This window comes from Rhododendron vialii, chromosome 2a (assembly GCF_030253575.1).
Source record: "Rhododendron vialii isolate Sample 1 chromosome 2a, ASM3025357v1".
Classification (NCBI taxonomy): domain Eukaryota; kingdom Viridiplantae; phylum Streptophyta; class Magnoliopsida; order Ericales; family Ericaceae; genus Rhododendron; species Rhododendron vialii.
In genome coordinates, this window is record NC_080558.1 from 31,947,378 (window position 1) to 31,963,464 (window position 16,087).

At 38.0% G+C, this 16,087-nt stretch overlaps 1 protein-coding gene across 1 annotated transcript; it reads right to left on the bottom strand.

Annotated features, from left to right (window-relative positions):
- Window positions 1-5,319: 5,319 nt before the first annotated feature.
- Window positions 5,320-15,374, bottom strand: LOC131316319 (uncharacterized protein At4g18257-like). The gene is made up of 4 exons (XM_058345641.1): window positions 14,845-15,374; window positions 9,986-10,309; window positions 6,564-6,733; window positions 5,320-5,852 (listed from the first exon to the last, which is right to left on the bottom strand). The coding sequence occupies exons 1-3, from the start codon at window positions 15,156-15,158 to the stop codon at window positions 6,574-6,576; spliced, it is 798 nt and encodes a 265-aa protein (XP_058201624.1). The 5' UTR covers window positions 15,159-15,374; the 3' UTR covers window positions 5,320-5,852; window positions 6,564-6,573.
- Window positions 15,375-16,087: the final 713 nt, after the last annotated feature.

Genomic DNA, 16,087 nt, shown 5'->3' on the forward strand with positions numbered 1-16,087 from the left:
AATAGCCTTCAACCTTTCATTCATTCACGTATTGCAGCCGGTATTTTGCTGGTTTGAGCTCGGAGGAGGCGTACTTCTTCCGTTTTTGAAGTTTGGAGCTAGGGCTTAGAGGATCCTTTGAAATCGTTCTTCAATCTTGAGGTAGGGAGCTCTAACTTTCAATATATGTTTGTGACTTGTTTCCTAGAGCTTGAGTCTTGCCATTGATCATTATTGTTGTTGTTGAGGTTGTTGTTGCTGTGAAACCCATGAAAATCTGCAAAAAATCTGCTCTAATTGAGCTGGTATCGATACCATTTGCTCAGGTATCGATACCTTTGTGTCCCAAAACCTAGAAAATCACTTGTTATCGATACCATTTGTCCTTATTATCGGTACCCTTGCGTCTGGAAGACTTCTTAGTCCAAAGGTATCAATATTTTTTCCCTTGGTATCGATACATGTTGCTTATCTCCAGTTTTCACTATTTTGCTTCATTTTTCACTGTTTTGGTCTCCAATCACTTCCTACCTACCCAAACACCTCCCAAATGACTATTAACTTGGTTACTCGTATTTTAATGACTTTGTTGAACATATTCATAACTTTAAAGCTCATTTGGACATGATTTTCCAAGAATCACTTTATGTATCGAAGTTGGATTTGAATGATACGAACGTGATGGTAAAGAGGATTTTGGAATTTTACGAACACAACGCGAACATTCAGGACTCATCGACGGGTGAGTGCCTAGCAGAGGACATCGGGGTCCTTTAATTGGCCCGGCAGGAGCTATATGCTCGTGTTGGATACTTCAGGACCACCCTATGGGTAAGGTGCCTGACAAAGGACATCGGGGTCCTTTAACTGGCTCGGCAGGAGCTGCGACTCATTACACTTGTACAAAACATGTTTCGACACATGGTGCTTTCAAAGCTTACTCCTTGAGACACATGATTGGTTCTAGAAATGAAAGGTTGGATTTGGATTACTATTATTGTCCATTCATCGGATCTTGTTGTCATTGTTCATCTTATCTTGTGATCATCCCTACATGTCATATGCATACATTGTTAGATTAGAGCTTTCTACTGTGCTAGTACATGTAGCTCAAACCTTACATCATTTTCAGGTACTAACTCGGGGCAATAGTTGCATGCTTGGAGTGCTTGGGTGTGGACATGGTTTTGAAAGCTAACTTGAAGAAATTACTTAGTCATCTTTGTAAATCACTTTTTGGGAGATGTATTTGTAACTTCATTTGATATTACTTTTACTTAAGAATATTGTAAATCCTAACTTTTGAACACTTGACACTTTGTTGGTTTTGGGGGCCGTTGAGCCGATGTTGTATTATTTGGAAATCCTTTGGACTTGGAAGTATAATTATGGGAATGGAAAGGTCAAACTCTTTTGGGTATTGTACGAATTATTGTGAGGCTTTGTTTATGGAAATTCATTTATTATTATGTTTAAAATCGAGGGCGTGACATATTTTTAGGGAGATTTGGTGACAGATCCACTATAGAGATTTCATACGTTCATAAGTCCACCTATTAATTTTGTAAGCCCATAAGTCCACTAACCTAAACCATAGGGTACCCTATGAAAGTGCCTAAAATCATAAACTTTATAAAACTGCCTAAACCACTAAAACCCTATGATAGAAAAGCGCACCCTAAAACTCTATGAAAGTGCCTAAATCCTAGGTACGTACCATACCCTCGCATACCCTACTATATAATAAGAAAGTGCACCCTAAAGTTTATGAAAGTGCCTAAACCCTAGGGAATCCTACCCTACCCTACCCTAGGGTACCCTATCCCAGGGACTGGACTGGACTTATGAACTTTGTAAATCGGACTAGACACCTTACAAAATGAATAGGCAATGATGTTCTCTGTCAAGGGAAGCTGTTAGTTCGTCGAAGAAGAAGGCACCTGGATGAGAAATTAAGCTAGCGGATTCTTGATTTTGCACGGCCAAAGAATTTGTTTGCATGTGTCTCTAAAAGTATTGGCCATGTTGTTGTTATGTAGATCCGACATCAATTTTGTTCTCGACCATTTCTGCCTTTTGGCATGGATTCTAGTCATTCCCATCTCTTTCTGTACTTTCATTTCTCTTCCTAGATGAGAGAAACTTATTTTCTTCCTGGATGAGATAAACTTATTTACGGCTGTGCCGTAAATAAGTACTTTGCAGCAGGGAAAAATACCCAAATACGCCACCGTTTTAAGCATGGCAAAGACACTATTCCCGCAACTTATATATTAAAAAATATGGTTAAAAAATTAAGTGCTCTAATTTTCAATCTGTTTGAACCAATGCAAAAATATTATTTTCTTGATCATTTTATCCTAAAGGGTCATAATTAATTTTTGATTTAGGGCTCTTATATGAGATCCCTAAATTATCTGCTATTCATTTGGTTCTAGAGTTTTCTTACGATTCTCATACGAAATCTCTAAGGTCAAAAACTAATCATGATCCTTTAGGATAAAATGATCAGAGAAATAAGAACTTCGTAGCGGTTCAAATAGATTAAAAATTGGAGCAATTAATTTTTTTAGACATTTATATATTTAAAAATATAATTAACAAATTAAGTGTTCCAATTTGAATCTGTTTGAACCAGTGTGAAGATATTATTTTTCTAATCATTTTATCCTAAAGGGTGATAGTTAATTTTTGACTTTAGGACTCTCATATGAGAGCCCTAAGAAAGCTCTAGAACCAAATGAATAGCAGGTATTTTAGAGCTCTTTTATGAGAGCTCAAGAGTCAAAAATTAATTATGACCTTTAGGATAAAATGATCAAAAAAACAATTTGACTTCTTTGAGTTTAGATTATGTCGCAAAACGAACGAATTCTGCAGAATATGGTTTTGGAGGAGGGCAAGAGGGTAATTCCACATACCAACTCACCTAGGCAATTGCTAACTAGGGAGAGGCATAATAGACCCTTTAAACACAGACACATAATAGCTCCCACATCGGGAGTTTGGGTATTATGTGTGTGTTTGAAGGGTCCATTATGCCTCTCCCGAGTCAGTAATTGCTTAGGTGAGTTCCTCCAAAGCAACCAAGTCTCGCCCACCCATTGTGGTTTGGGTACTTGACCTCTGGTGCATGCCCCTTGGGCCCTCTGTCGTGGCGCCACTCTTCAGTGGTGAGGCTCTTGGGCCTGCGTCAACTAGGCTGGCTCCCACATCGGGAGTTTTGGTATTGTGTGTGTGTGTTTAATTCTGCAGAATATGGTAAGACAACAACATTTTATCTGGATCATTAAGTAGTAAGTACAAGGAGCACTTCCTAAATTTGATTTATACCACACAATGTAGTTTAGGGACATAATATAGTTTGGAGGTTAGGTCTTGATATACTTTGGAGGTTAGGTTTTGGGTTGGACTCCTGTGGACATGATATCTCCCTTAGTTTAAACTCTAACCTCTACTAGCATACTAATGATATCTAAGATTCATTACTAATAATAATAATAATAATAAAGTTCACTTTGACGACCGTTGTCAGCCAATTGATCTCTGAAGATGTTTTTTCCCGTCCTTTGGATTAGTTTGTAGAATCTCCAATCTAATCATCATATAATGCTCTCACCCATTCCTTGATTGATTCAGTGGCACCACATTGGCTTTCTTGGATTTGTACTATATTTTTCCAGTTCATTTACGTGTTCCTTGCTTTTCCTTTTTAGTTGTATATAGTTTTAACTGATAATGCCTTGTGAAAGTATTGCCCATGCATGTTGTCATTCCTGAAATGTGTTTTTTGTTTTGTGTTTCACAGGCCTGTGCCCATTATGGTTTTGGACCATTGAGTGTTTGCCTTTCTGCCAACTATTTGGATTGATTCCCTATCACTTTATGAAACCTGTAAGTTCAAAACAAGGACTTCGATATTCTTGTCTCTTTCATTACAATTTTTGGTATAATATGATTTATCTTGATTCTCTATTTACCTAATTGTTTGTCATTTTTCCCCTCTTTCTTTTTGTTTTGCCTTTTCTTATAGAGAGGTCAAACTTGGACAGTGCAATTGCTAGCTGTAACCTTTTAACAATTGGGTACATTGCCGATGTTACAGGTGAAAAACACAAAGTTAAAGCACCAAAAAAGTTAATTTATGTTGGCTGCTTGACGTTTCTTGGATTGTGTTGGGAAATCTTTCTGCTTCTCAATCTGATTGTTCTACTGATGTGGACAGGTGGATGAACCCAAGTTATGTTTGAAGGTAAAACCATACAATGAATGGAGCTGAGCTTCTGAATCTCTGATGATGAGAAGTTTGAAATTGGAAGATGAAAGCTTGCACTCCTTTTTCTTTCATAGATTTCTTCATGAGAAAGATCAATGTGTATCGTCAACCTGTGTTTTTTTTTGTGGACTGAGGTTTTTTTTTTTTTTTTTTGGAATGGAACTTTGAGAATCCAATCCTTCAGTTTTGATAGTAGATTGAGCAAAAATTGACTTTTCACACACACCCAGGGGTTGCTCCAGTGGCAAGGGCAAATGATTGACTTTGGAAGTACTCTCCTTGGTCGGGGGTTCAATTCCCCACCAGTTGAGTACCTTGATAATAAGTGGGGGGTTATGACTGGTGTGGTTGCGCTAGTTCCCCTGAGGTTTGGGTTGCGCGATCGGGTCTAATTGTGGCTCAACTGTATGACTGTTCCTCGGTTATAAATAAAAAATAAAAAATTGACTTTCCACTGGTCCGGATTCGGCATTCGAAAGTGGAATGCTTCATGCTTGACTTTATACTCCTAAGTTTTCTAATTGATTGCTAATCAAATTGTGGGAGAATCGAACAAGCACTAAATGTTTGTGCAAGCTTAATGGCTTCTGTTGAGAAAGACAATCGATGCTTAGTCTCTGACAATTGGCCTCACAAATGGACGACACGTACTAGTCTGTTGAAAAAAAAAAACCGCAGAGTAAAAACAACAGGCAACAATCCTCGTGCAAGCACGACGGCATGCACCTAGTTTTTAAAAAAACTCATTACCTGCCCATTCATTTTTTTTTTTTTTGAAATATTCAATTACTATCATCCTTGAATTCCGTGCATATATAAAAGATTAACACTAAGTCGAATGTTTTCCTCTTGGAATGGATATGCATACAGAAGATTGCATGCATCTGTACTCTATGGTAGTAATTGTAAGGTTGATCTAACATATACTAATATAAACTTGGTGTTATCATTTTCTTAAGTGAATTAATGTTTTCCCACCCAACACTAGAATCCTACATCCGTCCCCGTAGAATATGATGCCTGATAACTAGGGAAAGCATATAGGCATGATGAAACACCGTTCATACAATCAAAGCAAGACATCTGGTAAATCATCAAACAGGTACAAAACAGAAACTTCTTCAGGAATTACTTCAGTTATTGACTACGTTTGCCCAATACTATGTGTACAAAGTAGAGAAAAAAATAACTTCCCCACAAGTGATTGTCGAGTAATTATTCAGTGCCCCAAGCCCCTGGTGGGGTCCAGACAGTTTCAATTGGGTCCCATAACAAGTCGTGGTGGAGAGAGGCCTAGGGCACCACGTGGCGGTGCCATAAGGGCATAGGATAATTTTTCCTATCCATCAAACATTGTTGCTTTTACAATTCTCTACCCACAACATAGAGTCTGACGCAAAAACATACTAAGATGGACTTCCAGTTTCATAGACCCGACTCTTCTCAGGGCTTCAGTTGGTAATGACTATCACAAGTCCCAGTTGTCACGCCGTGTCTGGATTATGCTTCACCCTTGTTAAGCAACTTCAATTCATATACACTTAAAATATTCATGCCCCTGAACGGCCACATATGAATCAGCTGGCAACAAATTTCACTGCAGATACAATCAACGATTAGAAATCATATGGTGATACAGGATGCCAAAAACGGAAAAAAATAAACTATGAAGAAAAGACCAAAACTAGTGAATCTCATACTCTCTCCACCCATTCAGTGTTCTAAAGCAAGGAATTAATCAGTGACTAATCGGCGATTAATCGTTGGTAGAGCCTATCCGATTAGGTCCGACTAACAATTAATCGCTGATTATTAATTAATATGCACCAATTAATCTGATTAATTGCTCGAAGGTGGCCAACCGCCCCGACTGGCGCCTAGCGACTTTAGAACATTGCATTTAATTAGTCCCTTTTCACTACTACAAACATCTAAAACCATAGTCATTATATACTCATGTATGGATCTTGATAATTTTGGAAAATTTGTCTACAAGAACAAGGCAGTGAAATGCGAAAAGAGCATAGAGAACAGAAAGTCAGAAACACCAAAAACACTCTGCAGGGCCACCAATTGAGGCCTTTTGATTAGAGGCCTTTTGATTAGACAACAATTTCATGAAAACGTGTTAGCTGTTGACTCCATTGCACGGCCCAACTTCCCAAAACTGACAATTAAACTAGGACAGAGGGAGTAAGAATTATGGTGTCACCGTGGAAGGCATGAATCAAGGAGTGAGAAACAGGAGATTATCACAGGCTTAAGCTGGTAAAATTGTGGTATTCTTACAGAAGATGGGGAGTATTACCTTGGATAAGTCACGTCTGTTGTGTCTTAGAAGCAGCTTTCAATTTCTCAAGCTGCTTCCGGAGATAGGCTTGCTTTAGTTTCTCCCGACGGGCTGCAGCCTGCTCTTGCCTGTGTAGTTTGAGCTCATACACTCTCTCTCTTGCTTCACTTGCTTCTTCATGAACTTCCCTGAGGAAAACACGCAGAAAAACTAACACAAGGTGAGCCTTGGCAGCTAGGCACATCAATTAAGGCAGAGTGAGAAAATGAAATGACAGCAAATAAGCAACTCAAAATCATTGAAAAAATTATGACCAGAAAAAAAGAGTTTGTTTGTGACAGATCAGATTCCATGCTCCTGATGTTAGTTATGCTGGTTCTCATGAGTCCATGATGTAGCATCCCCACAACCCTCCCTTCTCCCACTCCAGTGAAACTTAAGTTTGTCCTTTTCCATTATAGCTACCACTTCTCCAAGTATTCCAAAATAACAAAACATCTTTATGGATTACCAATAAGGATGGCATTTGTATAGTGCGCGCGTGCATGCGTGTGTGTGTGTGTGAGAGAGAGAGAGAGAGAGAGGAAAACGTGGCTCTGCCAGCACTGACTTTGGCTTGAGAACTCTCGGCCATGCCAGGCAATGGGTTTCACTCCACCAAAAATTTGGCAACAAGCCAAAAAAAATCTAGCAAAAGCCTCAAATAAATAGAAAAAAGCAAGAAATGAGATAAAGAAGTGTATGAGCCAAAACTGAGTTGGTAAAACTGTAAAAGTGATTTGGAAAGGATACGATTAGGAACAAAAGCGTGACCCGTGTTCCCCATGTGTTTGTCAGGAAAAAACATAATACCAAGAAATTCAGAAAGTCGAGCAGTGTGCCCAAGTATGACATGTCAGACATGCATATGGTGCCCAAAGTGAAATGTTTGTGCTGCAGAAGCGTGTTGTACCCAAAGGTGGACACAATTCTAAAATTACTAGGTCTTAATGGGGTCAAACCAGAATATTGTAAAAATACAATGAATGTTTAAATTGAAACATCCGATATGCATCCATGTCTGATTGAACAAATCCCCTAGTCGCAAAGGGAGAGAGAGAAAGAAAGAAGCAGTCGCCGAAGAACTGCTGACTGAAAAAAATACCTCCTTATGTCTCGGGGCTTCTAGCATTCAGATTTTAATGTAGAGTATACAAATAAGATTCAACAGGTATTCTTCTCTTTTAACATCGAATGTACGCATAGTAACTAATAAATATTTTTACCTCTAAGTACAAAAAAGGGAAACTTAATACTCATTAAGGAGAGATGGAATACTTAGTTACCACTAGGTCCACTTTTACAAAAATACATTTACCATTAATGGAAGTGTCACCCTAGGATTTTAGGGTATCCTAGGGTTTTAGGATATACCCACCCTAGTATCTTTGGATACCCTAAAATCATAGGGTACCCTAGGGTTTTAGGGTTTAGGATAACCTAGGGTTTAGGTTTAGACGTTTTCATAGAGCCCTAAGGTTTAGGTTTGAACGGTTTAGACACTTTTAATAGGGTACCCTAGGGGTTTAGGCATTTTTATAGGGTGCCCTAGGGTTTAGGCACTTTCATAGGGTGCCTTAGGGGTTAAGGCACTTTCAGGTTTTAGGTACTTTCATAGGGTGCCCTAAGGGTTAAGGCACTTTTAGATTTTAGGATTTTAGGCACTTTCATAGGGTTTCAGTGTTTCATTAATTGGAGGAGACCTGGTGGGAATTACTTTCTATTTTCTAGACCTAGAAGTAAAAAGCCCCTAACTAATATAGCCATTTAGGTTATTTTCTTATATGCGGAAAAATATTCACATAAATGTCTCATACCAATGTCACAAAAATATATATTTCGTTGATCATAGAAAAAAAAAACAGATGTCCTTTAACATAACTCGAAGTCCCTATATTTTGTCTTCCGAAAGTTGTAGTGTCCCTTGTGTGTATCGACAACATCTGCGAAGTGTTTGTGTCCAATCCTATGCATCTTAGTCTCTAACCATACTTCTCTTGTCCAGTTATGGCACCAAAAGACTCCCAACATCTCAATGCTTAACATAACTCCAAAAAAGAATCCACGACTAATACACTCTTGTTTAACCATTGCAAGTTGGGCAATAGGTTGATACTTGATAACTATTAATATTAGACCCTAATAAATGCATGTAGAAACATAGAGCATATATATGCATCGGATCAAAATGCAAAATGATATATATATATATATATATATATATATATATATATAAAAGCATATTTACACAAAATGCATCGGATCAAGCCCTTCCCGGTCATTTTTTTTCCAATTTCTCACGGGTATCCTTAAAAACACGTTCTGAACATATTGAGCGGCTCGGATCGTCGAAATTCGATCGGGAAAGAGAGGTGCGGACTGTAACAAAATCAGGAATCCCTGATAGGAGACTGTCGGAATCGGCAAAAAATATAATCGGAAAGGGCTTGATCTGAGCAGTGCCCTTCCCGATGATTATATTTTTTGCCGATTCCATGCGGATACCCTTAAAAACACATTTTAAACACATTGAACGGTTCAAATCATCGAAATTTGATCGGGAAAGTGAACTTTTGCTCAAGGTGCGGACCGTAACAAAATTAGGAATCCCTGATAGGAGACTGACTATATATATATATACACACACACACGGGGCGGTTCTAGGGACACCTATAAAAATATCTAAAAAAATTTCAAATCTCAATCTCATAGTTCCCGAACAAATTTTTATAATCCGAACCGTTCAATGTGTGCATAATGTGATTTTAGGGTGCCCGCGAGAAATTAGCAAAAAATATGACCGGAAAGTGCTTGTTTTGAGCAGTTTTTAATTGAACCATTTAATGAAAACTGCTCAGATTAAGCCTTTCCCGGTCTTTTTTTTTTTTGTTGGTTTCTCGCAAGTAGCCTTAGAATCATGTTCTGATCACATTGAGCGGCTTGAATCATCAATATTTGATCGGAAACTATGAGATTGAGATTTGGGGTGTTTTTTTAGATGTTTTTATAGGTGTCCCCGGAACCACCCCGATGGTAAAAAAGATCTCACAACTCAAGCAGCCCAACTCAAATACATAATAATAATAATGATGATAATAATATTAATAATAAAATGAACTCGTAATAATATTACAATTATTATTATTATTATTATGTATTCGTAATATTAATAATAAAGATAAAATAGAAACAATGAATAATAAGATAAGTAACACTAAAAATCTAACAAAGAAAAAAAGAAGGAAAAAAAATGAACTCGTTCCTATTTACAGGGTTTAAAAAAACAATCTCGAACTCAGGACTTATGCCTCAAAATTGGAAATCTTCCGATCCAAACACTTAGCACAACATTGCCTGAGGAAAATAAATTTCCAGGAGTGAGTCGACAGGACAGAACTTACCTCACAAAACGTTTATGCTCATTATTGTCTAGTGTTGCAGCTGTCCGACCAAGCCCCAATGGATTCGTATCAGCTGCTACCGAAGCATCATTCTCCCCACCTTCATCTTCTACTAGAGATTCTGTAGAAAAAGGATTGCGACCCTGAGGCTGCTGTGATTCATCCTTCAAGAGGCTCTTACTGAAAAAATCAACACAATACTTCTCTTTATCATCTTCATCTGAAAGCTCTCCCTTCGCCAGCTTCTCATACAACTCAGCCTTTCTTTCTAGTGCAGCATAACTGGCTGATCCATCATTGACTGCTTTAAGCTCGAGTTTGTCCCTGGATAAAGTAATGAAAACATGATTTCAGAGAGCAATGCAAAGGTATGCAAGCATAAAGCGTCAGTGGCAAAAAAATATAAATCAAAAGCAAGACATTTGAAATGGTCAGGTGGTTTCTCATACACTGACACCATCCGTATTCCTTTGAAATCACACCATCACCCCCGTCAAAATTGAAAATCAGCGACCTCCCTGTCACTAAACACTCGATTAACATGCCAATGTATTATCAACACACGCATATGTAAAGAGAAATGAGTGGCTAGCCACATCTTTGGTGTTTTTGACAAAGACAACCATCGTGTTTGGCAATGCATGATTTAGTTGTTGGGGTATTTTAAATATTTCTGGTTTTGTGCATTTTTTATTCCATTTGTGTCTTTTAGTTAGCTTTGGGTCTTGGTTTCCTGCGTATAGTTAGGATGCAACTGAAGCTTTTGTATGCTTTTTTGCTTTCTTCAATGAATGAGTTGGTGAAGACTTTTGGTATGTGGTGTTGTGTGGCTCAAAGTCCTTGCACCCCTCGCTGGGTTTTTTATCTTCTTTTTCCTACTTTTGAGTGGCTCATATGGTACTTTTCTGTAACATTGTGTATCTTCCTAAACGGTAATTTTCTTGAATTGAGTATTTAGACAATATGACAAATTAATTAGGAAACTTAAAAAAAGAAAGAAAGAGAGGCATTCGGTGCCTTGTGCTACGTGAAGGGCATGTGGAAGTGTTGTGTGCTTGTGTGCCTTGAGGAAGTGAGGCGTGGAGCTCATAAAGGTGGACTTGGTGGCTGTAAATTGGATGACTTAGCATCACTAGGTATATAAGTAGATTTTGAAGCATTTAATTGGAATAAAAACTGAGGGTAATCAGTCCATATAGCAAAGTTAGATGATGATTTAATTTCAAACATGATGGGATTTCAATAAGTTGTTCCTGGTGGTGTAATTCACATATTGAACAAGTACGATCATATTTTGAGGTACCGGGTAGTGTACAATACATTCCTAGCTAACTCTCTTTGTAAAGAGTTTTCTTTTGATTCTCACGTATTTGTACTCATTTGATCTATAAGCTTATTAACTCGATTATTGTCACTTTTTGTATCGTGACACAAAGGAAATATTTGGCTGAAAGCCATGGAGCAGATTGGTACGTGTACAAGCCCACCAGGTCACAGAAATATGAAAGATGTATGATTGACTGCCTTATGGGAAGTATAGGGCATTTATCGGGCCCAAGTGCCTAAACAGATTTTGTCCTGTGTGCCTGTGTGGTTCTTGGCATGTTATCGAAATGAGCCAGGTGTGAGGCTACAAATGAAATGTTATTCAGAATGATCTACTTCACTTGCTATCCTCTTTTATTGAGCATATTCTTATTTGCTAGCCATGTTTATTGTCCTCGTATTGCATATACTACCCGGCCGTTTTATATTTTTCAGGTGCAGAGCAAGTTAGTTGGGACCCAAGTTGGAGTATCGAAAGATTTAGTTTTAGAGATTATTTAGAAATCTGTATCATTTTGAAGGTTTTTAGGCCCACCATGTACATTGATATGAAGAATTGTATATTTTGTAGACATTATTATTTTAAGGCAATGTAAAAATTCGGGTTGTCACATTTTCACTCCGTGAACAAATCATGGCTACCCAAATCTTGTGCCATATTTTTTTGGCTTTTGGAGACTCTTTCGTCCCCCTCACTACTCACTCTTCCTATTCTCTTATCTTCTGCTCTTTTTTTAGGTCTGGCCATCACTTCTCTCTCGCATAAGAGTTCATGGAAAGTGAAACTTTTGTATTTATGTAGTGAGTCGCGTACTATGATGCACGCACACGGATACAGACACTGACACTAACACGGGGACACGGGAATTCTAAAAAAATGGAGACACGGACACGGCGGGGGACACACCACGTGTATATTTATTTATTTATATTTTTTTTCAAATTTAAATGGCAAAATGTGGACAAAACGAAAATTCCATAGTTCCAATACCATTTAAACAACACAAGACATCCAAAAGATCAATACAACCCTATGGAAAATTACAATTTAACCCCTGAATTTAAAAAAAAAATACAGTTTGACCCCCAAATGTTTTAAAAAATACAGTTTGACCCAAAAAAATTAAAAATTACACTTTGACCCCCGCCGTGTCCCCATCGGTGTCCCCAATCGTGTGGTTTTATTTCAATGGGAACTTGCCGAGTCGATCACCTTTTATGTTTTACTTTTACTCCTATCTTGGGAGTTATTCGACGTATTGCTTGATGTAAAACAAGTAGTGGATTTTTTTCTGTCTTTTGTTGAATCTTTTTCAAGGCTCGATAGAGAATTTGATAAGCCAATGATTTTTTCCCGTGTTTTAGAATACGGTTAACCAACATATTAACTAATCGATTACGATAAATTGGATCCAATTTTGCTGCTCTTTTTTTTTTTTTGCAGTACCTCGACGTGGCATGAGCGTGAAAGAGGTTCAAGAATCCATTTTTTTTTTTTTATAAAGGCTAAAATCACTCCCAAGAATGGAAATACTCCTATTCGATAATCAAGTCGCTTCGTTCCAACCTCAGGTCGGACAGCAACACTACTAGTGTCCCCATCGGTGTCCCGCCATGTCCTCCTCAAAAATTTATATTAAATTACGTGTCCCCGTGTCCAGACACTGCAAAACGTCGACCCCTAGAGGTGTCGGTGCTTCATAGGTCACGTAGGTGGCGTGTTGCAATTAGAACCATACATTGGGCAAGTTTTCCCCTCATCGCTAGCCAGTCGGAATGCTATCTCTCTTCTCCTTCATCACTCAGCCATTGCTGCTTCATCTTTTTTCTGATCAGCTGGTTGTTTTTACATGCACCTTCTCTCGTGTAGCCAGCTGCGAAGAAACCTAATACCAACATTTTTTTTTTCAGATCTTCCGCATATTCCCTCCCTCTCACTGGTGTGACGAGAAAGTAAGGTGTTGTTTTTCTTTTTGTGTATTTGAAATTTTGAAGTCTACTTTTTGGTTCTAAATTCAATTCTTACAGTTATTTGCCCATTTGTTTGTAATTAAATATCGACAGTTTATCATCAGCGTTCTCTTGTTAGTGTTCTTATGACCTTTTCTGTGACTTTGTAATAGGTTCTCAAAACTCTTTCACTGAAATTAGAAATCCAGCTGAAAAGAATCATTAATTGGGTTTATTGTTTTTTGTGGTTTTCTTTTAAGGTAACTATATAGTCCACTTGTTTTTTTTCACTGATCTGTTTTGCATTTTTTTCTTTAGGTATTCGTCAGTTTTAGGCCCACACCAAAACGGTAGAACTTAGGAATGCAATCCTTAAAAATTAAAGGTGAGCTTTCTTTGATGCCAAAAGTCTACAGCCTAAAATCACCACCCTCCCCCTAAAGGTCTTCAAAAGCCCCAAACAAGCAGGCCTAGTGATGTTGAATTGTTGGTCTAATGCCTATGTCTAGAAGACAGTTTCTAATCAACTCTACCACATAAACTACCAGTGAGGATACACATCCTGCCATTTTTTGTTTTTATTTCTCGAATAACAAATTTTGACTCTATACATAGACAACGTACCCACATTCACAGACAGGAAAAGGAAACCTTGACTGTCCAAAGTCAAATATCTATACAATGACTCGCATAATATACGGTAGGGAAGTGGGTATAAGGGCGCACTCAACCTTACTCTTGTCGTGTATAACAAGAATTACATCAATATTACTAGATTGAAAGGAACCCAAATTAAGCCTATTTGGTGGTGTCAATGAATAAGATATGAAGCTAATCAGCCCAATGCTTTTTTTTCCCCTTTCGGTGGCAAATTCTAAATTTCAGTAAACAAACACACTGTATCAACATTATCATAATACTTTTTGCCATTTCAAAATAATAATAAAAATAATAATAATAATAATAATAATAATAATAATAATAATAATAATTCAACATTATCATGACAGACAAAAACCGTAATAGTCCAAATTTGAATACATTATCACATAGAAATACATTCAACATCACAAGCAGAAAGCAACAAACCCTAATTTTGCAAATTTTGTACATCAACTGCTAATCTCCAAGGGTAATCATCCCAAACTTGTTTTCTATTGAAAATCTTTGAACCTTCGCAGATAGACATCCTAATTCTAAACAAACCCTAATCGTCCAAATTCGACTTGCACACTAGCTGTAAAACAAAACCTATTGTCCAAACCCAAATTGTGAAACAAAAAGAAACCCTAATCTGGGCTAACTAGTGTATCAACTACTAATATCCAAGTCCAATCCTTACAATCAGCCCTAACTGTCCAAATTCGAAGAGTAAAAGTGTTATTCTTAAGAATAGGAAAACCAGACCCTAACCATCCAAATTCGACTTCCACACTAGCCGTAAAACAAAAAATAGTTGCCCAAAAAGAAACCCTAATCAGCGCAAACTCGTGTATCAACAACTAATATCCAAGTCCAATCGACCCAACTTGAGGAAATTGAATACAGAGTAGAGAAAAAAAGCCAGTAGAAGGGCGTCGTACTTGAGGGAGCGGGCATCGACGCCGGAATTCTTTAGAGAGAGAGGATCGCGAGATGTGATCTTCTTCTTGGCGCGATGGTAGTCAAGGTGGTGGTCGGTGGTTGGGAGTTGTTGTTGATCTTTGGAGCGTTTGGAGTCTTCCTGCGATTTGTATAGCTCGGCTTTAAGTTCGAAGATGGAAGAGGGACCCACGCCCGCGATGGCGCGGTGTTTCTTGGGCATAATAGTTGACTCCGTTAGCCATCCTAGTGACTCCACCACCGCCACCCTCTTCTTCTTCATCATCATCTCTCCTCCTTCCTCCTGCTCCCGCATTCTCTCTCTTTCTCCCCTTCTACGAATATTTTTACTATACAGGTAGATGTATGTATATTATGTGTGTGAGAGAGAGAAAGATTATTTGTTCTTCTGCTGCTTTCTTACGAGATTGACGGAATGCATCGATCCAAGACGAATGCTCTCCTTCGAGCGATCTCCCTCCCCTCCCTCTCTGACCCTTGCTTTTCTTTTCTTCAAAGTCTTCTTCGGTTAATTATGAATTAACCCATTAACCTATCACTAGTTTCACTGTAAGCCCAGGAAATACAAAAATCTATCCACCGTACCGAAAGAATAATTTCAAGCACTCTCCGGATTTTGAGATTTTTCGCAAGTACCTTTAAAATAATATTTTAATTAAGTTAAACGGTTCAGATCATCAAAATATGATCCGAAATGAGAGATCCGCACCTAAGCTCATTTTGCTTAAAATGCAAACCTCCCATTCCCAAATCATATTTTGATGATTCAAACCGTTCAACTTGTCTAAAATGTGTTTTAATTGTACCGCGAGAAATCAGCTCAAAATATGACCGAGAAGTACTTGATCCAAACAGTTTTTCATTAAACAGTTATACGCGGACTTTATAAGAAACTGTTTGGATTAAGCAAATCATATTTTGTGCTGATTTCTCGCGGTACCTTTGAAAACATATTTTAAACAAGATGAACGGTTTGAATCATAAAAATATGACCAGGAACTATGAGGTCCTCATTTTTAGCAAATGAGAGATCCCTCAATAAAAGGCCTATATATAGGATTGTACTCATTCTCTATCTCAGCCATTGGTTTCAAAGGAGAAATTTTTCAGTGCCGAGCAGGTATATCTCACGTGGTGCCTGCTCGGCATTCCAGAGCAGTCCGATTCGTTTTTGAACGACTCAGATTGAAACATTCTCTTTCCTCTCACCCCTCCTCTTACTCT

Coding starts and splice junctions, on each gene's coding strand:
- LOC131316319 (XM_058345641.1), bottom strand. CDS start 15,158: ATGCGGGAGCAGGAGGAAGGAGGAGAGATGATGATGAAGAAGAAGAGG. Junction 10,310..14,844: donor GTCGATGCCCGCTCCCTCAA/GTACGACGCCCT, acceptor TACTTTATCCAG/GGACAAACTCGAGCTTAAAG. Junction 6,734..9,985: donor GAGCATAAACGTTTTGTGAG/GTAAGTTCTGTC, acceptor TGTTTTCCTCAG/GGAAGTTCATGAAGAAGCAA.